At 47.3% G+C, this 23,514-nt stretch overlaps 2 protein-coding genes across 2 annotated transcripts in view; one reads left to right on the top strand and one right to left on the bottom strand.

Annotated features, from left to right (window-relative positions):
- LOC130266127 (uncharacterized) overlaps positions 1 to 23,514 on the top strand; it is a 1,034,314-nt gene that overhangs the window by 500,539 nt on the left and 510,261 nt on the right. The window lies entirely within an intron of this gene.
- The window catches only part of LOC130266098 (zinc finger protein OZF-like), a 793,423-nt gene continuing 786,871 nt past the window's right edge, over positions 16,963 to 23,514 (bottom strand). Inside the window, exon 6 of the mRNA XM_056515414.1 lies at positions 16,963 to 17,126. Coding sequence (XP_056371389.1) covers positions 16,963 to 17,126 — 164 coding nt within the window. The remainder of the gene's footprint in view (positions 17,127 to 23,514) is intronic.

Raw genomic sequence — 23,514 nt, 5'->3', positions numbered from 1 at the left:
TCTCCATGGTTTTCCTTGCTTCTGCATTTGGCCTTTGCTTTTAAGTCCCCCTAACATTAATTTCTCTTTAGGCTGACTCACAATTCTTTCACCATATTTTCTCCTGTTTTCTGAGTAAGGAAGGACAGTGACAGAGACACTCTGTTGTCACTTGATGACCAGAGGAGTTTAACCACCGTCACCTTGCCCAACTCTGCTCTTATGGGCACCCCCAGGAATGTCAGGGCTCTGTCAGGTGCCCACCCCTGAGCTGGGTTCATGCCCTGCTCACAGCCCCAGGGGTGTCCAGGGGCACAAGTCCTTCCCTGGCACACACACAGACAGTTCATTGCAGCAGGGCCAGGGGCTCCCAGGGCTCTGCTGCCACTGCCAGAGCCTGGCAGGGACCTCAGCCCTGCTGGTGTCACCCTGCCCTGCCCCTGCCCGAGGTGCCCCATGGCTGGAGGGATGGACATGGGGAGCTCTGGGCACAGGAGCTCATCCCAGCCCTGCACCCAGGGGCTCTCAGGAGACTTTACACTATGGAAACTCCAGCAACAGCTGAAGGTGTTTGTGCTCACTGGGTTTGTGTCCCCTCACACACACACAGGATGTTCAGAGCTGGGGAATGTCCCTGCACTGCAAACACAGACTCCTGACCCAGTCACTTGATGTCCTTCCAGGCAGGGAAGAACAACCTCTGTGCCCTGGGGTGAGAGGGCACTGCTGGAAGCAGCGCTGGCTTTGCAAGGGCACTGCTGGGACAGCCCCACCCTGAGCACTGCCACACTTTTGCTGCTCACTGCTGTTCTCCTCTCCAAGGTGCTCTGTCAGGAACATCCTTGAGAGCAAACTGGGAAGGAGATTGAAGTTTTCAGGCCCTGCACTGGGGAGATGCCCTTGCATGATGGAAATGCTGTTGCAGAGCCCATCTCTGTCCCAGCAGTGCCCACAGCCTGTCCCTGCCTGCAGTGCCTGGACAGTCACACAGCAGGACTGGGACCAAGTTGAGAGAGCCCTGAGGCCTTAAACCAGAACAGGGGCTCTGAGGGGGAGTGTGGAAGTGAAGGAATGGGAGGTTATGGAGCAGAAGTCTTGGAGCTACCTGTCAGTGAGGAGCATTGGGGTTCCCTTTTCACCCTAGATATTTCCAGAGGCACCGACCCTGCAGCTCCAGAGAAGTCAGGGAGGAAAACTGTCAGGGGAACATGGCACTACAGAGTTCTTTATTTTGTGTAAGCACATATGTAGTAAAAGTCTTGGGTTACACAGTCTTTGGTTCACACTAGAAATGCAAATACTGAATTAAAAATGGTACAGAAAAAGATTTTCCTGTGAAGAAATACCCAAAAATATAATACCCATGCTCGCAGAAAATCACAAGGTACAGAATGGGCTTTAATGAGTAACATCAAAAGAGCTATAAAGGAGAATAAGAGTTTATTGCTTCTGAAAAGCATTCATGATGATTTTCCTCAGGTCATCTTTGAGCTCCTGGTTCCTCAGGCGGTAGATGAGTGGGTTCAGGGCTGGAGGCACCACCGAGTACAGAACTGAAACTGCCAGATCCAGGGATGGAGAGGGCATTGAATTCCATCAGACACTGATGTGAGGCTTAGGAAGGCTTGAAGAGAAGGGAAGCTTCACAAGCCTCAAAGGGTAGGAAGTTACCAGGTGAAAAGCCATCTCCACCTGGGGAGCCCACACAGTGTTGTGTGATGATGTCCCATCATGTCATAATGGTCACCTTGTTGCCATGGGCCCCCAAAGTTACTCAATGACAACTTGGTTTTATGAGACCCTGCAGTGTCATAATGATCTCCTTGGCTCTGCAGTGTCACAAGTGGACTCCTGGTTACATGAGACCTCAAAGCGTCACAATGGATCCTTGTTTCCATAAGGTCTCACTGTGTCATGATATTCTCATCCGTTCAATCAGGCCCCATACTATGTCCCAAAGGTCTACTTGGCTCTGCAGCTTTAAAATGTCCCTTGGTTCCATGAGGCCCTGCACTGCCACATTGGGCCTTGGTTATACCAGACCCCACAGTGACACAATGATCCTCTTGCTTTCAGGAGGCCCTGAAGTGTCATAATGGCCTCTTGGTTCCTTGAGGCCCTGCAATGTCACAACGAACACTTGGTTCCATTGGACACATCTGTGTCACAAGGGTTCCTTGAATCCATGAGCCCTTGCAGTGCCACAATGCTCTCCTTGGATCCATGAAGCCCTGAAGTGTCACAGTGGCCCCTTGTTTCTACAGAGCCCCAGAGTGTCCCAATGGCCCCTTGACCCACAGCATCACAAAGGACACTTGGTTCCATGGGGCCCCTTGGTTCTGCAGTGTTAAAATGGTTATTTGGTTCCTTGATGCCCTACAGTGCCACAATGATCTGCTCGATCCCAAGGGGATCTGCAGTGTCACCATGGACATTTGGTTCTGTGAGATGCCACCTGTCACAAAGCTCTGCTTGTTTTCCCAGTGTAACAATGCTCTCCTTGGTTCCATGGGGCTCTGCAGTGTCACAATGGCCAGCAGCAGCTTCCTCTGTGTTCCTCCCTGCAGGCACAGAAACGCTCCCTTGCTCCTCTCCCTGGACATCCCTTTCTCCAGCTGAGTGTGTCCTGGCTGGCTGGGCTGGCTTGTCCTGCTGGCCCAGCCCCTGCTCCACACAGGGCCCTGAGCTGGCACTGCTGCTCTGGACACACCAGGTTCTGCTGCTGTCCATGGCCAGGGCTGCAGGGAAGCAGCAGCTCCAGGGGAAGGTTGCAGAAAGGCTCTAGGCACTGAGGCTGAAAGGGGCACCCAAGGGTCTGCCAGTTCTCTGTGTGGGAGCTGAGCTTGAGACCCCTTGAGCCCTCCCAAGTGCTGGGGCTGCACCTGCAGCTCCAGAGATGTGACAGAGGGGAACAGAGACAAATAATTCCTGTTGGATTCATTATTGTGTTTGCTTATACAGGTGACCTGGATCCATATGTAGAAGAGGTGTTTTGTGTGAGATAACTCTGCTAGAGTGATATGAACAATATTTTTTATCTGAAAAAAGCATTTAATGCATAATAAACAATGAGAAAAAAAGACATATGATCAGAAGAATATCTGAGTTTTTCAGAAGATGAAAGATTCATTAATGTTCCAGTAGTCAAACATGCTCAAATACTTTCCCACAGCTTCTTTGAGATGAGGGGTGACCACCAGAGGCCAAGGCCAGTCAGACTTGATGGTATTTGCATATTTTGTCTGGGAGTAATCCCCAGACACATGGAATTTTAGAGGTGGAATACCTATTTCATACATGGACATCTGGAGGAAAAGGACCATTCTTTCCCATAGGAAGGAAACACAGAACTCCAGTGTTTCAGGAGCAGATGAAAGGCGGCCATCAGAGGCCAAGGCCAGCCAGACCTCTCTGTTCTGGAAGCTTTTGTCTGAAAGCAATTGTTGGATATATGGAATTTCAGAGGTGGAATCCTAATTTTGACCATTTCTGCATTGATAAGAGAGACAGTTTTTTCCCATAGGACGAAAAACAGAGGCCAAGTGTTTCAAAGGCAGATGAGAGGTGACTCCTGGGAGCTCATGCAAGAAAGGTTTGTTTTTACTGGGAGCTTTTGTTACAGAGGAATCCTTGGATATTCTGATTTTGGGAGGAGGAACCTCAATTTTGACCACGGACACCTTAACAACGAGGATGGTTCCTTTCAAGTGGAATGAAAGCAGCAAGCCCCAGTGTTTGGAAATCAGGTGAGAGGAAGCCCCCAAGAAGGCAAGGGAAGCCAGAGCTGTCTGTCCTGTCAATTTTCACTTGGGAGCAATCCTTGGATGCACGAAGTTTTGGAGGTGGAATCCAAATTGCAGATAGTCAGATGGATGATTTTTCTATAGGAAAGCAAAGTGCAAAGCCCAAGTGTTTTGGAAGAAGATGAAGTCATGGGCCTAGCCAGCCAGACCTGTCTCTCTGGCACCTTTCATCTGGGGGGCTATCCTTGGACATAGGAATTTTTGGAGGTGGAACCTCAGGTTTATTTTTATGGGTTCCTGGAAAGGCACAAGATTTGTTTTCATGAGGAGTGAAAGCAGAGAGCACCAGTATTTCTAAGGCAGATGAGAGCCAGCCCTCCGGAAGCCAAGGCCAGCCAGACTTGTCAGACACTGCAGCTTTTGTCTGGGAGCTGTACTTGCATATTGGGAATTCTGGAAGCAAATTCCCAATTTTGGCCACAGGTGGCTGGTCGAGATGGGAGGCCTTTTTCCATAAGAAAAGCACATCATCCCAGTGTTTCAAGAGAAGGTGAGAGTTGGCCCCCCCAGGCTAGTCAAGGCAGCCAGATCTGGCTGTTCTGGCAGATTTAATCTGGGAACAATCTTTTCATGTAAGAAAATTTGGAGAAGGAATCCCAACTTTTGCCATGGGCCCCTGGAGGAGAAGGACAGTTCTCTCCCATAGGAAGGAGAACACAGAGCCCAAGTGCTTCTGGGGCAGGATAAGCAGCTGCCCTCGACATGCCAAGGTCAGCCAGACCTTTCAGGTGGCCCCAGGAGGCCCAGACAGACAGACCTGTTCCATGTTTCCTTGGTTTCGTGGGGCCCCACAGTGTCACAATGTTCTCCTTGATTCCATGAGTCCCCACAGTGTCACAATATTCTCCTTGTCACAATATTCTCCTTGTCACAATATTCTCCTTGCTCTGTAGTGTCACCATGGCCCCTGGTGTCCATGCAGCCCTGCTGTGTCACAGTGTCTCCTTGGTTCTATGGGCCCACAGCTTAATCCTTGACCCTTGATTCCATAGGAGTCCTGAGTTTCACAAGGGTCCCCCAGATTCCCTAAGGCACCAGAGTGTCACAATGGTCGCTTTGGTTCCATGAGGTTCCATAATATCTCCATGGTGTCCATGGATCCACACTGCCACCACAGCCCCTTGGTCCCATGCAGTTTCTCTAGTGTCAGCAATGGTTCCTTTGTTCCAATGAGGCCTTGATGTGTCACAATGGCTCCTTGGTTCCATGATATTCCATAGTGCCATGTACGGAAAATCATGCTATGAAAAGCCAGTGTCCATAAAGGAGATAGAGGAGTCCTTCAGCTTTATTTGAATGACAGTAAAGAGTCCACCAGGGCACACGCCCATGGGGTTTTCTCTCTCAAGGTTCTGGAGTGTACAGCCTCCTTTTATCCTAAACTCCTGCCTGCACCTTGCCCTCTTCCTATCCCCATTGGCTGAGGTATTAGGAAAGAACAGGCATCCCCAACAGCCTGCCACATCTTCCACTCTTGAACCTTTCATTTTACCCCAAAGTTCATAAAGACAAGCTCATGCAGACCCTTGTCTGTTTCAGGAGCCAAGCTTTCTGGGCTCTTTAATAAACCAGTTGCTTGAAGTTAATAGAGACAAAAAGTCCCATTTCAAAGATGTTAACACCCATAACTTCAATCGTTGAATTCTCTTTAAAGACATCCTGCCTATCAGTCACAATGGACTCCTAGAGTTCCGTGAGGCCCCACAGTATCACTGTGGCCACTTGGTTCCATGAGGTTCTGCAGTGTCACCATGGTCGCTGTCAGAGGCTGGATGAGATCAATGTCCCAGACACCTCGGGATGAGCTGTCAATCAGTCACACAGGGGGCTGGTGCTGACCAGGCTCTGATTGCCCCAGCAATCACAAGTCCCACCTGGGGGGAGGCCCACGAACGCCCAGGGGCTTAAAAAAACATGAAGCAGGTGCTCAGCCCATGGTCTGTACCCTGCCTTCTGCTGGGGTCTGTGTCTGACCCACACTGGAACCCGAAGAGTTGGTAGCCATGTGTGTGTCTTTCTATAGAGCTTCTGTCTTTCTGTCTCTCTCTCTTCCCTCTCCTTCTAATGCTCTTTATTTGGGACAGTTTTGGGTACCTCAACAACTGAAGTGTTTAAGTGTTTCTAGATTAAATGGGCAAAGTTAGTGAAGTTCCTGCTATGATAAGTGTTTTATGTTGAATTGGATGCTATATAAAATCCTTTTACAAAGTTCCTTGACTTTTTATACTTGCCAGTAAAATTTTGTGCCATTTTTACCACTTGAGAATACCTGACTGGAGTTTCTCCTGTGCACCAAACTCGAGTAAAGGAACCTTTGGTCACCCCCAGCATTTCAGTGTTCTGGGGTGTTACAGCCCTGCAGGCTCACAATGGTATCTTGTTTCCATGGGGCCCTGCTGTGTCACACTGTCCCTTGGCTCCATGAGCATCTGGAGTGTCACACAGGGTGGTGCCATTTGTCCTTGCTGCCTCTCCCATCCCAGTGCCCCAGGAACAGCCCCGAGCCACCCGTGAGGGAAAGGAAGATTTCAAAGTGCATCTCATGACTTTATTTTACTCAAGGGAATGTTTTTCTATTTTTCATTTCAGACAGGAACTGATAGAAGCGTTCCACAGGTGAGCTTCATGCTGAATGTCTCCTTAGGAGCTCTGGGCACAGAGGAGAATGAGCCCCTTGGAGTCTGACCCAGTTCAGACAACCTGCTCCTCACCCCCAACCTTGAAACATTGATCTTGGAAAATTAGGATTTTAGTTACCTTGCTGAAAATAATTAAAATTTAGAAGTTAAAAGGGAGTAGTTATCTGAATCTTAAATAATTGATCATCTGTCATTTTATGTTTGCTCAGCTGTGCTTACAATGGGAAAAGACGAAACTAGTGAGCAGATCCAAAGGAACATAGACAATGCAATCAGAAACCCATTCTTTGGAAAATTGGACTATCCCCAGAAATCATTTGTATTGTCAGTGATAGAAAAAGTCAAGAGTTTAGGGTGAGGAAGACTCGTCTTACTTCCTCCTTGTAAGAACCCTCCCCATGAAAATGACCCCAGACTTAATTTAAGAAGTCAATCTCACATGCTTAATAACAATTCTAGCTAATTATCATAGGAAGCGGGGGATGGGAGGGGCTGTTATTATGAATATGTATTTATTTGAATCCTTTGCTCATAATTAGACTTGCTGATCACCTGTGATTTTGCAGTGTGTATTAGAGGATTACCTCACGCTGCTGCCCAGCGCTGAATAAACATACACTTTGTAACTTTAAATTGTTAGAGAGTCTTTTGTCCATCACAGTTGAGTATTGGTATTAGACCAATACTCATATTTTGGTAATTCAGTTGGTGACTCTGGTGGGAGCCTGTTCTCTCTGGCCAAGGGGCCAGCAGGTTTTGGGACCCCTTTAGGGTGTCCACCTGTGATCTTCCTAGGAAGAGGGCTCCTTTTCCTCACTGGTAGGGAGCAGAATTAGAACTGCCAGAGATATGGACAAAAAGGTATGTTTATAAATTATAGACAGGTACCTGTAAGAGAGGCAAACTGGTAAAACACTGCGAGACATCGAGCGCACAGTGAAAAAGCCTAAAGTGGATTTGTTTGTAAGTTCTGCGGAATTTGGTTTTGGTTTGTGTTCCAGGTAGGGCTGGTAACAGTACCAGGAACTCTTGCCCTGTAGTGGGGGATAGTGGCGGGGCTGTCGTGGCCGCCAGGAGCAGAGCTCGTGCGGCAGTGGGTCGGCGGAGCTCGGGCAGGGCAATAACAGCATTGCCGGTATTGTTGTGGTACAGGAGCAGTGGTGGCTCCAGTTTGATTTGTGGTTTAAAGGCATGGTAGTGATTTTCAGCTTGGGTCACCAAGCTTGCGGGCGTCGGTGTGTGGTGACTCCTTTTGTGGGCTTGATCAGTTTGTGTGCCCCAAATGTATGTGTGTGTTTGAGCGTGCAGCTTGTTTTTGTGAGCTTTGTGAGTGAATTGTGGGTCAGTGGTGCACCGTATGTGTTTTGGTTTGTGTGCTTTTGGGAGTGTGTTGGCAAAAGTTTTGCATTTGTAAGTTGTAAAAAATTTTGAGGTTTACACCTGAGTAGTAAATGGGATATTTAGGCCCAGGAGGGCAGAGGAATTTGGAGTGCTGGCATTACGCTTGAATTGTGTGAGCTAGGCTGTGTGTGTATTTTACCTGTGTGTAAGCAGACGAATTGTGGATTTGTGAAAAAATATAGTTAGTTGTTTGTTAGTGTGAAAGGTGGTGTTTTGACTAAGTGTGGTTAGTTTCTAAGTGCAGAGGGGTGAGGCAGCGATGTGAGCCCAGAGCTGCTTTCTTCCCCCACCGCAGAGAAATTGTGTTTTGGCCAAAGTTTTATAGATTCTTGGCATAGGTTTGTGAATTTTAACCCTAGGTATAAAGAGAGAGGTTTGATACCTATGATTAGTAACTAAAGGGGGAGAGAATGAATTTGTTGTTTTGTGAGTGAACTGTTTAAAGTGTTTGGTTGTAATATGTGTGTCCCTTACAGTTATTTTAAGGGATTTGGTTTATTGGTTTTCACTGTTAAAGCTTTATAAGTGAACTGTTTAAGAGTGTTTGGTTGTGATATGTGTGGTTTTTTTTGAATCATTTTAAGTGATTTGGTTAATTGTTTTTCACTGTTAACTCTATTTTGTTAGTTGCTTTTATTTCTTCTCCTTTCCTTTGCTGATAAAATTATATGCCAAGGAATAGAGGGTTCAGAGAGGGGGATCCCAGGACAAAGGAACTTCCTCTCCAAGACAGGGCTGTGACTGTAACCCACTAAGTGTTGCTAAAAGGATGAAAGTTATGGTTAAACAACATAGGCCTGATTAGACTGACATTCAGATACTGCTTGATTCCTTAACAGAATCAGAGAGGCAGATGGTTTTAAAGGTGGCTAAAGATCTGGCTGAGGATGATTGTAGAATAACAGAGGATGATGTTAAGGATGTATTTCCCCTTCAGGAACCAGGCTGGAATGCTAATAGGCCAGAGGGAAGAGCACGGCTAACAAAATATCAGGAATTGATAATAAAGGGACTGGAAAGAGCAATTCCTAGGACTATAAACTGGACAGCCCTTAATGCTATTGAACAGAATACCTCTCAAACTCCCTCTGAATTTCTAGACCAGTTGCGAGAGGCAATGCATCGGCACACCACCCTGGATCCTGAATCTGATGAGGGAATACAACAATTGGTAAACTTATTTTTAGGGCAATCTACAGGTGACATCAGGAGGAAGCTCTAGAAGATGCGGGGCCCAGCAAGTCGGAACTTGGAGACTTTGCTAGATGAGGCATGGAGAGTTTTCAGCCATCGGGAAGAGGGTGTAAACCAGGGACAAAGAAACTAGTAGCAATAATACAGGAAAATATAAAAGGGCTACTGGACAACCTGAAAAAGCATATTTTTGTAAACCATAAAATTATAAATTTGGAAAACAGTGGGGAATTCATCAATTTTTGTATATGCCTAAAGCTCCATCTGCACTTTTGGGCAGGGATCTGCTAGAGCAGCCGGAAACAAAAGTAATATTTAAAGATGGGGAAATTAGTTTAGAGCTAAAAGCTCTACAATATGTGGAATTGTTAAGCTTAATGCTAATAATCAAAAAAATTGAAGTGGAAACTGAAGAAGAAATTATAAGAAAATAAAAGATCAGGTGTCCCTGGCATGTGGGCCTGTAATATACCAGGGAGAGAAAAAAACTGCTCTACCAGTACAAATCTGGCTTAAAGAAGAACAGTCGGTAAGGGTCAAACAATATCCCTTGAAAAACGAAGACAGAGAAGGAATTAGCTCAATCGTTGAAAACTTTTTGCAAATAGGACTATTAAAAGAGTGTCAATCTGATTTTAATACTCCATTTTTGCTGGTGAAAAAGCCCAATGGATCATACAGGTTAGTACAAGACTTAAGAGCTGTTAATAAGATAACTGAAGATTTATACCCAGTGGTTGCTAACCCCTACACATTGTTAACTCTTTTAACACCTGAACTAACCTGGTTTACTGTTTTACTGCTTTTTTTTTGCCTCCCTCTCCATGAAGCCAGCCAGAAAATTTTTGCATTTGAATGGGAGAATCCCAAAACTGGACGTAAAACTCAACTCGCATGGTGTGTACTACCCCAGGGTTTCAAGAACTCCCCTACCATATTTGGACAACAGCTGGCAAAGCATTTGGAGTCTTGGAACTCCCACCAGGAGAAGGACAGCTGCTTCAGTACATGGATGATCTCTTAACAGCCAGCCGGATCCAGGAGGCATGTGTGGATTGGACGGTAAGCCTCCTAAACTTTTTGGGCCTGCAGGGGTACCAAGTATCCCAAAAGAAAGCCCAGATGGTGAAACAAACAGTAATTTACCTGGGCTATGAAGTGAGTGCTGGGCAAAGGACCTTGGGCCAAGACTGTAAGGAAGCAATATGCCAAACCCCGAAACCCCAGACAGTGAAAGAACTGAGAACCCTTCTGGGCATGACGGGATGGTGCAGACTGTGGTTTTTTAACTATGGATTGTTTGTTATACCCCTGTATGCCTTAAACACGGAAGGGAGCAGGGATCTTCAGTGGACAACAGAAGCAACACAAACCTTCAACCAGCTAAAGAAAGCTCTTATGTCAGCTCCAGCCCTGGGACTTCCAGATTGGGAGTATGGGAGAACCAGTGATCCACAACTGCCTGGAGACCATTGAAGCCACCTACTCCAGTCGCCTGGATATGAAGGACACCCCTCTCGAGGATGCTGAGAGCTGGTTCACTGATGGGAGCAGCTATATCATCAGTGGAAGAAGATATGATGGGTATGCAATTACCACAAGCAGAGAGGTAATAGAGTCTGGACCATTGCCAAAAAGCTGAAATAATCGCCTTAACCCAGGCCTTAAAGCTGGCAAAAGGAAAAGAAATCAACATTTATACAAACTCAAGGTATGCATTTGGAGTGGTTCATGCACATGGAGCTATTTGGAAAAAAAGAGGACTGCTGAACTCACAAGAAAAAAAAATATTAAACTCGCATTAGATGCAGTTCAGTTACCTGAAAAGGTAGCTATTATGCACATCAAGGCACACCAAAAAATGAGCTCAGAATTGGAAGAAAGAAATATGCTGGCGGACAGAGAGGCAAAAGACGCAGCCAAAGGTGAGGTACCCAATGAAATAGTCGAGGCAGCATTAATTCCACATGGCAAGATCTCTATTGAAGGTAAGCCAGTATATAACAAAAAGGATAAAAAACTTATTAAGGAAAAAGAAGCACCTTATAACCAGGAAGTGTGGGATGTAACCAAAGAAGGAAAAACCTTCTTAATTGTTGTGGTCATTAGTGCTAAAAGAACATGAGAAAACACATTGGGGAATGGACGCCCTATACAATTATTTAAAAGATAGAATTCTAGCTAGAAAATTACAAAGGACAGTAAAACAAGTAACTTGTCAGTGTAGTCTTTGCCTCTGAACTAATCCGAAAACTTTCCAAAGCCTAAAGTTGGACAAATTGGGAAAGGTTGTGGACCTGAGCAGCAATGGCAAATTGATTTTAAGGAATTGCCCAGGAAAGGGGGGTATCGTTACCTATTAGTGTTAACAGATACCTTTCCAGGATGGCCAGAAACCTTCCCTACCCAGACAGCTAAGGCACGAGAGGGGACCAAGGCATTGTTACGAGAAATAATACCACATTTTAGAGTCCCAGCTGCTATATCTTCTGATAAAGGGCCACAGTTTATCTCAAAAATTGTACAACAAATTAGTCACCACCTGGGGATAGATTGGCAGTTGCATACCCCATATCACCCTCAATCCAGTGGCCAAGTGGAGAAAATGAACCATTTGATCAAATAACAAATTGTTAGGCTGGAGCAAGAGGCAAATTTGCCTTGGCCCCAGGCTCTTCCACTGGCATTAGTGCGAATTTGGACAAAGCCAAGAGTAAAAGAGAACTTAAGCCCTTTTGAAATACTGTATGGGAGATCTTAAGTGGTTCAAGAAGTGACAACACCCATTCAAATAGAAGAAATCCTACACAGATACATGGTGACCCTAAATAAAAAACTTAGAGAAATTAAAAAATAGCATGCCTGGAGCCCAAAGCAGAGGAATAAGATGGGCCAGTACACGATGTACAACCTGGGGATTATGTATATGCCAAGTCTTTTGCAGAGGAGACTTTGGAACCACAGTGGGAAGAACCATTCCTGGTGCTCCTCACCACTTTGACTGCAGTCAAGATCAAAGAACAGAAGGCTTGGATCCATCGCTCCCGAGTGAAGAAGGCCCCCAAAGAAATTTGGGGTGACGCAGAGCTGAAGCTGAAATTCACCTGGAATGGTGAGTAATGGACTTGTAGTTGTCATGGACATAATACAAAAGTTTGTGACTTTTGTGATCATTGCCAGTACTAATAGCAGTCAAAGCAACACCACACCAATACAATGTAAGCAGGATTTATCAATGCCAAGGGAAAGCTTACTATCCCTACACTCCTAGGGCTTTGAGTAAAATGCTGAGTCACAAATGCTAGTATGTGAGCCTCATTTCATGAGGCCCACCATCCACCTATGGAATCCATCCAAGCTGGTTCTGGATGCTGTGACAAATGCTTAATCACATGTCCCAAATTCAGACTCAGAACTTGTCGGGGGTTGGAGTTTGTTCCCTTACTTTTCCACCTCTTTTGGGAGAATTTTTCCCATTATCATGCTAAGGAAGCCCGCCGGGCACTCCCAGCTCCTGATTGCTCAAGACAAAGGGATGGGGTGGGGGCTCTCTCTCTCTCTCTCCCACACCAGCCAGCAGGGTTTGAGGGAGTCCAGGGGACTGCTCGTTTCCAGCCCACGCCATCCGAATGCCGGGAAGTGAGGTTCTCTTTGGTTGGACACTGACATCTGCTCCAGCCTCCTACCTCTGAGAACACAGCTGACCATCAGGACCCACACGGTGAGCGGGGAGCCTTTCCTCCACCCTCCCACCTGGGACACAGCGTGGCTGCTGCCCCCTCCCCCCTGCTCCCATCTGCTACCTCTGCAGCTGCGTGGGCCCTGCCCTGCCTTTCACCACCGGGACCGGATGCAGGCAGAGTGTGTCTGTGGCTGAAAAAGGACTGGAACTGAGTTATTTGTTCTGTTTGTTGTTAATTTTCATAGCTGCTGTTGTTTCTGTTTGTACTGTTAGATATATTAGTAAAGAGCTGTTATTCCTACCCCTTACCTCTGCTTGAGAGTCCCTGATTCAAAAATTATAATCATTGGGAGGGAGAGGGTTTACATTCTCCATTTCAGAGAGGAGTTTCTGCCTTTATCGACAGATACCTGCCCTTCAAACCAGCACAGGGGTGCTGAAAAGCAACAGGCCTAATTGGTTTTCCACCCAATAATGGTAAGATAAACATTACTTTAAGGGGTTCCTGTTGACCCAAAACCTCCATCCCCCCTTTGCATGTTCCCTGGATTAGGAATCTTAGCTTCAAAAGGAATCAACTTTGCCAATCTAGTGCCTTCTGGAATGTGAACAGGAGGTGTTAGAGTCTGTACCGTAATGCCAGTATTGCCAGTATAATCTGCATCCATTAGTCCAGGCAAAAGAAAAATCCCTTTCTTTGAAGTGGATGATCTTGCTATCAGCAGAGCACTGAGTCCATAACCTAAAGGTCTATTTGATGTTGATGGAACAACTTGCACATCCGTGTTCTGCAGGGTTACTTCTACTGCGGTTGCCAGGTCCACTCTGGTGCTCCCTACTGTTGCTGACTTGAGGACGGTTGCAGGGGAACACTTGTGTTTTCAGGCGATTCCCCCCGCCGCGCTCAGCTTCTCGTTTCCCAGTGGGTCTCCGTGCTTCTTACGTGGAGACATTCGCTGGCTCTGTGCCCGTACTTGTCACATCTGAGGCAACTCCTGGGACTCCAGTAGGTGGCACTGACGCTTTACTTTTCTTTACGATCTTAAGTTGGCACTGCGCCTGAACGCGACCTAGGCGGCAACACTTGAAGCATCTTTGGCCAGCACTACCCTTTTTCTGTCGGACCAACGGTTTTAAGGCAATTGCCATCACCACTGCCAGGTAAATAGCCTTTTCTTCAGAAGTTCCAACTCTGGAACAGGTGTCTATCGTGTCTACTAAGGTGGCTGTTAGCAGAAAGGTCTGCAAAATTCTTTTACAAGCAGGACTAGCATTTTCTGCAGCCAATTGCATTCCCAATGCACCCTTAACTTCTGGGGACATCCTTGGAACTCGATCAAGGGCATTTCTGAGACGATCTAAGAAATTCATAAAAGGTTCTTTGGGGTCTTGTCTAATAGATGTATAGGATGGTGTTGGAAGCCCCATATTTGGAACAATGTGAAATGCCTCCCACTCTAACTTTTGGGACTGCTGCAAAATAGCTGTATGCAAAAGCGCCTGAGCCTGTGGGTTCGTGAAAGCCCCTTTCCCCAGCACCATATCTGGGGTGGCAAACTGTCGGGGATCCCTCTGAGGGGGTCCAAGATTTTCAGTCACGGCAGCTTCCACCCGTTTTTCCCATTCCACCTGCCACAACAACCACTGGGTGGGTTTTAGAAAAGTTTCCGCCAGCTTTTTGCAATCAAACGAAACCATCAAGCCACTAGTAAAGACGTGACTGAGAAAAGTTTGCACGTAAGGATTAGTTAGACCGTATTGCATCACTGCTTTCTGCCTCCCACGAATAAGTTTCCAGTCCAATCCTACCCAGTGACGCTGGTTCGGGTTACCAGGGGCTGTCATTACCTGCAAAGCTCGAGGGATGAACTCACCCTTTACCAATGCATCTCGTATTATGCTCTGCCATCGCCTGGCGGGATCAGACCCGTCATCAACTGCAGAGCAAAGAGGTGATTTACGATCGGGGCTGTCCCAGCTCCGCTCCAAACTTCGCTCGTCATCTCGCTGCTGCGCACGCCCCGAACTACTAGAGTGAATCGAGGGATCAGAGAGCCTGCGCATACCTGGGTATCGGTCAGCGCTACCAGCCCTTCTTTTGGGACTACTTTCTCTCGAGAATCTAACTCGGTGGTCTTCGCTGGCTGCTGTGCTCCACCCTATTGGCACCGTGATGTGCAATTCTTGCGGCAGAGCCTCTGGCATTAAATGCCGTTGGGTTTCTCCCTTTCTGCAATCCTGCCTCTCCCACTTCTGGCGCTGCTCCTCATCAGAGCAGCATGAGCGATCCACCTGCAAGACCTCGCTATCAACCTCAGAGTGCTGCCGCTTGAGTTCTGGGGAGTCAGTCGGTGATGGCGGCAACATCCCTCCTAGGGCTATTGTTAACTCCTCTGAGGACACCACGGGACGATTGGTGGATGTGTCTGGAGCCACTGGGGACAAAGAAGCATCTATCTCCATTTTCTCTGGTTCTGACATGGGCTGCAAAACTGCGCTGCCTTCACCTGCAACTTCCCATGGTACCTGCTGTTCTGATACAGGGGCTGCCTATGGTAAGGACAGAATAATTGTTTCTTCCCCCCCAAAAACTCTCACACGAATGCTGGGAAAACTGCTGCAGGATCGCCCAACTCTAATTCTTCTTCCGCACCTGTGGCAGCTGTCCTCTCTGCCCTTAATTGCTTTAATGCCGTAATAACTACCTTCCAAACTGTGCTAAGTCCTCTGGAGTCTCACATACTATCGCTCACGGCATCCCAGAGATTCTCACCCAGCCTTTCCCACTCGAGGATATCAAAAACACTTCTAGGAGTAGCGAAAAATCCTTTCTCCTGTCCCCATCTCAGTAACTTTTTCAGACCTTCTAGGTCATATTTAACTGCTCTTGTGGAGAGGATGCACTGGAGGACGTTTAATGTTGCCTGCTCTTCTTTAGATAATGCCTCTCCCATCCCTCCAGACCCAGTCACTAACCCGTTATCATAGTTTTTTGCTGCGCAGCACACGCTTTTCTCTCGGAGCTCTTCTCAGGAACTTCTTCATCTCGTGCTCCTACTGGCTTTATTTCGATCGGCTCTTCGGCGTCTCCTCTCTATCCCATGTTCTTCGGGTTCTCTTCGGAGTCATGCTCCAACCTCCGCTGCTGCAGTCCGGCCGCGCCACCTACGGCTGGTCTTCCCGCTTTTTCATTTTGCAGAGCCCTTTCAGAGACTAAGTCTAAAAGGTTTCGGTTCACTTCACGTGCGAGGTACACGATCTATCACGTCGCCGGATCACCAAATGGGGGAACAAACTGGACTTCTGAACAGCAAATCAATATGATTTTGCAGAAGCTGATTTATTGTTTACAATTCACCCCCATTATACATTACTAGAACCACCACCCACGTGGGAACACACTTTACAATTGGTAATTTAATTATATTGATCCACCCCTTCAACCCCCCAAAAGTTTGTAATTGGTGGTCTTCAAAATCTTCGCCGCCCCCTGCTAGCCTGAATCTTCTAATCTTGGTATTCGATGTTTTCAACTTCTTCTCTCCTGATTTAGCATAGTTGATGTTCCAGTGGCCTTGGGGGTTTCAAACAAGTTATCGAAAAACTGCTGAAATTTTCTCATGCTGTGCACATGTTATAAACACTGGTCTAAACCAAGAAATACACAAAAACAGCTAGCATGTGAAAGAGGCATGAGAACAAACAGCAAAATGTGCAGAAATAACTGAACAGCAAAAAATAGCAAAAAATATAGTTTTTGGCTGGTGTACACACAAGGCCTAGATTTGTATAGACATGTTCCACCGGGGTCCAAACCCCGTTCAGCCTTACAACATGTGCCCATGGCCTGGGTGATGTTGGCCCCATGCCAGGCACCCACCAAAGCCACTCTGGCCCTGCCCCTCTCAACTGCAATAGTTGAGAGAAAATTAAACCAAGAGTTCTTGGGTCAGGTGAAGATAGAGAGAGATCCTCACCAAACAGTAAAACGGGCATCAGAGACCCAGCCTGGGCACAGGGAGGGAATTTACTACCAACCAAATCAAAGCAGGACAAGGAGAGAGGAAAGAAATCTCTCCAACCCGTTCCCCCCACCCAACGGAGATCACCAGGACCATGGATCACCAGGGCTCTGCCCAACGTGGCTCACTGGGGATCATCCAACACCGATCCTCCCATGGGGGATGGAGCTGGAGCAGAGCACGAAGCTCTTCCCACACTCCGGGCACTCACAGGGCTTCCCTTAGCAGTGCCTCCACTGGTGTCAGGTCAAGTGAGAGCTCTGTGTCTTCCCACACTCAGGACACTCATAGGGCCTCTCCCCGGTGTGGATGTGCTGATGGTTTTTCAGGTAGGACATCCACCCAAAGCTCTTCCCACATTCCAAGCAGGTGTAGGTCCGTTCTCCAGTGTGGATCACCTGGTGCCACATAAGAACAGAAACAGTCATGAAGCTCTTCCCACATTTCCCACACTCATAGGGCTTCTCCCCAGTGTGGATCCTCTGGTGCCGGATCAGGTTGGAGCTCTGGCTGAAACCCTTCGCACATTCCAAGCACTTGTGGGGCTTCTCTCCTCCATGAGGCTTCTCCACCAGCTCTGAGCTCTGCCTGGATCTCCGGCCGCCTTCCCGGCTCAGGGAGGGTCTTTCCTCCTCATTGCAGCTCCCTGGGCTGGGTTTGCAGCCCCTCCTCCTGAGGGATCTCTGGGGCTTTTCCTCCTCCTCCGTCCGCCCACGCCTTAGGAACGAAAAATCCTGGTTTGGGGAAAAAAAAACAGAAAAACATGCCTTGGAATGGGGGTTCCTCCTTGCCCAAGTTCATCTCAGGAAGACAGTGAGCATCTTGTGTCTATAAAAACCTCAAAAACACCTAGACTCAGCCCAAAAACCCTTCAAACATCACAAAACAGATAAAAAACTCCCCAAAAAGCAAGATTCCGCCAAAACCTCCTACAAAATATAAATATTCAGGCCCCATAAAAAAACAAAGCACCAACATTTACTCCAATGAAGCTCAGAAACACCAAGTTTCACCGCAGTGAAAATCAGGGACTGCCTGTCTGCAGTCACCTGCTGCATGTGGGGGGCTGCAACGCTCCGGGGGTGGGGGGAAGGCTGCAGATACAGGGAGGGGTGGAACCTTGTGGTTTTTCCCGTTTCTGCTCCTCCTCTTCCTCCTCCTCTGTCCCCACTTTTCCTCACACTCCTCTTTCTCCTACTATTCCTCCTTCTTCTGCACAATCACGCCTTCTCCTCCAATGTGCATCGTTGGAAAATTTTGTTCTTCAACTCTTGTTCTCTGTCCCTTCTTCTCCTGCTGCCCCCAGGCCCAGCACCCACTGCCGGCTCCCTCTTCCCCCCCACACCCACAGCATCCCAGCGCAGGGGCAGGGATGGAGCTGGGGCAGCGCTGGGCTCTCGGCCGCTCCCGCCCGCACTCGGTCCCCACTGCAGCCGCTCCCGCCACGACAGCACGGGGGGGCCCGGCCTTGGCGCTGCCCCCTCCCACCTCCCCAAATTCCTCTCGCGGGGGGCGCTGGGCCCGGGGGGGCGCAGGTGGGGTCCAGGTGGGGAGCGCTGGGACCTGCGGCTCTGCCTGGACCCCCATGGAAGGAAGAACCCGAAAGTGTCTTTACAAACATATGCTGGGAATCCCCTTGGACATAGGCCCAGGGACGGGTACATAAGGAAGTGACAGCAGAAGCCATTGGGTTCAGAAAATGTTATTAATTGACCACACAGACTGCTGCTCAGCCAACGTCCTGCTAAATTCATGAACTCTCAGAAGGAGAACAAAGACCTAACAGAGCCATGAATATCATTAGCTTTACAAAAGGGGGATGCATATTAAGGGGGGGATGCAGTGGGTGCATTGGGAAGTCTGTACCTCTCAAGTACTTCAGCCAAGTAGAAGAAGCCTCTGTGAAATGGCTGAATGCTCAGGCTAAAAAGCATCTTTCCGTACTTGGGGAAAAAAAAGCACATATAGAAAGGAAAAGGTTAAATATTTGCCACATGTATTGACTGAAGGTTTGTGCTGTATTGACCCAGAGAAGGACCTGGGAATCTCACAAGTAACGTTACCCAGCAATAAAATGGAGTTGAGACAATTCTGAGAACTAATAAGGAATTGCAGGACCTGGATTGAGGATTCTCTGTTCGAGTCAGAACATTGTATGAGTTCTTAAACCCAGACAGCCTCAATGTTGTGGTATGGATTCAAGAAACAGCATAACTTCAGAAAATTAAATAAAACCAAAATGTTTGGTGTCCCAGTCATGGCTCTTCCAGACTCAGAAAAGAAATTGGAACTGTGTGTGTGTTATAGTACTGTCCTGGTTGAAGGGCAGGTGTCTGCCGATAAAGGCAGAAGTTTTCCTTTGAAATAGAGACTTTAATTCCACTCCCCCCAAGTATTATAATTGTTTGAATCAAAGACTCTGAGGCAGAGATAAGGGGGTAGGAATAACAGCTCTTTTACCAATATCTCTAACCGTACAAGCAGAAACAACAGCAGTTGTTAAAATTACCAACAAAACAGAACAGATTACTCGGTTCCAGTCCTTTCTTTAGCTGTGAGCACGCTCTCTCTCGGCGGGAGCGGAGGCGGGAAGGGGCGGCCGCGGCCGCGCCGGTCTCAGGGGGGGAGCGGCTGGAGCGGGCAGCTCCTCGCTCACCGTTTGGGTTCTGGTGCTCAGCTGTGTCCGCAGAGACTGGAGGCTGGAGCAGGGCAGATGCAGGGCAGGTGATGGCAGAGGGTCTGGCTCTCCTGCGTTCCGCCGCGTGGCTCCAGACCGGAGGATCCTCCTCTGAGCTCCCGGAAGCACGAGTGCCCCTCTCGAAGCCAATCTCACCTACCCCTTTTGTCTACAGTCCTTAGAAGGTCCTGGGTGTAACCTGGCCAGTTCCATTGGCATGATAAAGGGAAAAAATTCTTTAAACTGACACAGTAATAGAAAAACACTCAACCCCCAACACGTACATATTATATTATTGCTTTTGGTAAATATTAAAATTAATGCTACATGTATAATGTTGGAAAACTTGCTGTATTAATAAAATTTCTTTTAGCTTTGCTATTAACCAAACTTATAAATAGTACAGCTATAAATATATTTTTCTTGGACTATAACATGGTGAGGTAAAAAGCTTTTGTTCATGTAATTAAGTCCGAGAATGATAGAAAAGATAATCAAGAAATGTTTCACATTCTTGGATTATGGGACACCAGACCTCCAGGGAAGGAAAAAAATGTTGATTTACAGGTTGGAGGGGAATGTGTTTGAACAATGCATGAAAGACCGATGAATATGCAAGAGGTTGATGCATTAAGGAAGTGCTTTCTGAGTTAGGTAGGCTCTTGTCTGGAGGCCAAGTACCCTGTGGGTGTAACCTTTTGCTTTATTGTTTGTCTCTTATTGCCTTTTATTAAACCTTTAAATACTTACAAGGAGAGTCAATCTCGCTTTTAAAAAGTGGATGTTAAACAGGGCCATTCCAAAGGGATTCTTGTGACAAAATGTTTAACCCAGAGTGGCCAGAGTGGCCTCATTGTCTGCAGAATTGCGCAGCCACAGCTTTAATGGGACCTGAGGCACAAAAACCGATGGCAGGAGGATCTCCTGGTGTTCAAGTTCTGGCACCAAGTTAAAGCTTTGATAACCAAAAGAGCCTCTGCATGGATGAGCAGTGCTCGGTGATTACAGAATGAAACTTGTTCAGTGGCACAGGAGGATTTAGAATTGACGACAGGGGAAGGGTTTAACCCAGCCTTCTGTTTGAGCAGCCTGCACAGGGGCTGGGAACAAACCCATGGCTGCACTCAAGTGATAGAGCTCCAGAGCCAGGCTGGGAGAGATTCCCTGGCCTGAGGGACAAAATGTGTTCATGGATGGGTCTGCAAGGGCAGGAGAAGGGAAAAGAGTTCCAAGACACGCTGTGATTAAGGAAAGGGAATTAGAGCAAGATTACACTCTGCCTAAGGAGTGCAGAGAAGCACCACTGGTGGCCAAGTGGCATGGCCCATCCCAAGTGTCCCTGAGCACAGAAACAGCCCCAGCACAGCTCAGCACGGGGGGGACCCCTCACCCTGGGCTCAGGGGCTCTCAAGCCCTGCAGATTTGCACTTCCCGGCTGCAGCACCAGCATGGGAGGCCCCACTGAGCCTGCACTGAAGGCAACGCAGCAGCAGCCAGGGCTCCACATCGGGGGAAGCCCCTGTGCCTGCCCACACATCCTCTGCTCAAATCCTCTGCTCAAATCCTCTGCCTGGGCACCCTCCTTTGGCATCTCCAGCCACTGGGGCCAATCCTTGCTGCCACTGCTGCAGCTTCGCTGCTTTCTGTGCCTGCACTGCCACAGCTGCTGGGGAACACAATGGCACAATTCCACTCTGGCTCTCCATTACACTCACACACTGGGCTGCCTGGGATTCGATTGCTGGAATATATACAAAATCTAAATTAAAAATAAAAAAAAAATCTTAATTCTGGACTCGGGCTTGGTTTGCTTTGCATTGGGGAAAGGAATTTTAAAGGGTTTTTTAAAGGAATGTTACACGGTTCAACAGAGATCAGTTTAATATCCCAACAAACTGGGAATGGCCCAAAAGAGACCCACAAATGTAACGACCATTAACAAAACATCAACGGCCATTAGCAAACATCAAGGAACACCCACCCCAGACACAGCCCTGGGCATTGCTGGAGACACCTGGTCTGGAAAAGGCTGAGAAGGAAATCCAGGAGTGGGACCAAATTAACATCAGAAGGACAGAATCAGAGGCAAAGAAATCCGGGTCCTATAGTAAACTAGATACTAAGAACTACACAACTTGGAAGGAATGAACATCAATCCAATGTATTTCAATGGACTCAGACTGTATGAAATTTCGGAAAAATCCAGTGCAATTCCCGTGTCATGGAATGATTTTCTCTGCACACCCGGGCGATGTGTGGAAGAAATTATTTCTGTTGCACATCTTCGCAAGAATCAAATAATGTCTTGACTCTCTAACAGTAAGGATGTCAATTAAAAAGCAGATTGTGGGGGGCCATATGTGAGTCATGCAATGGCTGCTGTGCAAGAGAAACATGGGTTCCAGTTAGTCAGGGGGGAGCTTTAGAAATGCAAATTAACACTGCTGGGGCAAAAACATCCATTTATCATTGGAATTACAGAATTAAGTTACAAGGACAGGCAGTGAGGTCACTGAGAATGTCAGGAAAATTAATCCAAAAACACCAGAAGTTAATGTCCAAAAAGGAGACAGAAGAGTTCTGCTTTGCTTTATTTGAATAAAGGGAGACACATGGGCTATTCCTCTGTGATCTCTCAAATTTTTGGAGGACGCAGCCTCCTTTTTACCCTATTTTCCCCGCCGTGTTTCTCTATCTCCTTTTCCATCCACTGAGATACTGGAGATGTACAGACATCCCGGAACGCCTCACACACATGATTCCCTTCTAATTATAACCCCCCCTTTTAATTCTTAATTCTTATAGAAGTCACAGCTTTTCCCCATTGCTTTTTTCTTCTTTCAATATCCTGTTTCACTTATCAGTAAACCTACACTTTGTTTTTAAAGGCAATTTTCTCTTTCCATTCATCAATCACTGTAATCCATCCCATTGTTTCTTTTATCTCTCAATGCTGGTCTTATCTACCAGCAGATCCACAGCTCATTTGTAAAGACAAATCTAACATTCCTTTCAAGAATAATTCCAAAACCAAAGGGGATCCAGGAAAAGAGATTGAGTCAATAGTAATTAAAACATTGTAAACACAATTCTTGAGAAAATGAGGAGGGAGTGAAAGCAGTAAGACTAATATCGTGGGAGGGGTGCACATTAAAGGGGACATGCAGTAGGTGGATCAGGAAATCTGAACCTTCCAGGTACCTCAGCCAGGGCAAAGGGAGAGGCAGATGCAGATGGGACAATGAGGACAAAAATGAGGCTATGCTTTAGAGACATATTCAAAGTTTTTAACCCAGTTCCTCCCCTATCTCACCTTTTTCAACCGAGTGCAGTTGTCCCAGTCCTGATAATTTTTTACTTTGTTAAAATTTCTTTTACAGAAGTAAACCTTATAAAAGACATCGTATTGATTCTAACAATTGCTAAAGCCAACACTGTAATATATTTATCACAGTGGCCTTGATCTTAGAGCCAGGCTTGGGCTAGGGAGTGCGACTGGAGCTGCCATTGGGCTTAGGTCCAAGAATGGTGTTGGCCTTAGGGCAGGAACTGGGGCTGAGTTTGGGAGTTCAGGCTAAAGCTGGCATTGGACTGTGGGCTGGTGCCCAAAGCTGCACTTAGGGCTTGAGACTGCCATGGAGGCTGGGCTTAGAGTTGCAATTGGGGCTGGCTTCGGGCTTAGGGCTAAACGTGGCATTTGGTTTAGGGCTGAGCATTTGGCAAGGGGCTGGAATTGCGGCTGGGCTTTAGATTAGAGCTGGAATTGGGGTTAAGGCTAAATGTGCCATTTGCCTTAGGCCTGGCCTTGAGGTTGGCTCTGGGGCTGCACCAGTCTGGCACTGGGATGAGGTTAAATCCAGGAGGGTGAGTGTGTCTCACCATGGAGTGAGATTGAGATCCAGGATCAGGGTGAGCTTTGGGACCGAGCGCACGCCCAGACGGACAGGGGAGATGTCATTGTAGGATGTCCCTGGCATCGTCACAGCCCTGCTCAGGCACCACCAAAAGGCAGCAGGAGCTGGCTGGTCCCACATCCAAGTGCTCCCAGCACCCAGAATATCCCTCTGTCCAGTCTGTTCAGCTGTCCTGGACATGCTCCCTCCAGGCTCTTTGTCAC

Source organism: Oenanthe melanoleuca, unplaced genomic scaffold (genome assembly GCF_029582105.1).
Source record: "Oenanthe melanoleuca isolate GR-GAL-2019-014 unplaced genomic scaffold, OMel1.0 S001, whole genome shotgun sequence".
NCBI lineage: Eukaryota > Metazoa > Chordata > Aves > Passeriformes > Muscicapidae > Oenanthe > Oenanthe melanoleuca.
The sequence above is the reverse complement of the archived record's forward strand: the minus strand, read 5'-3'. Positions and strand labels throughout refer to the sequence as shown.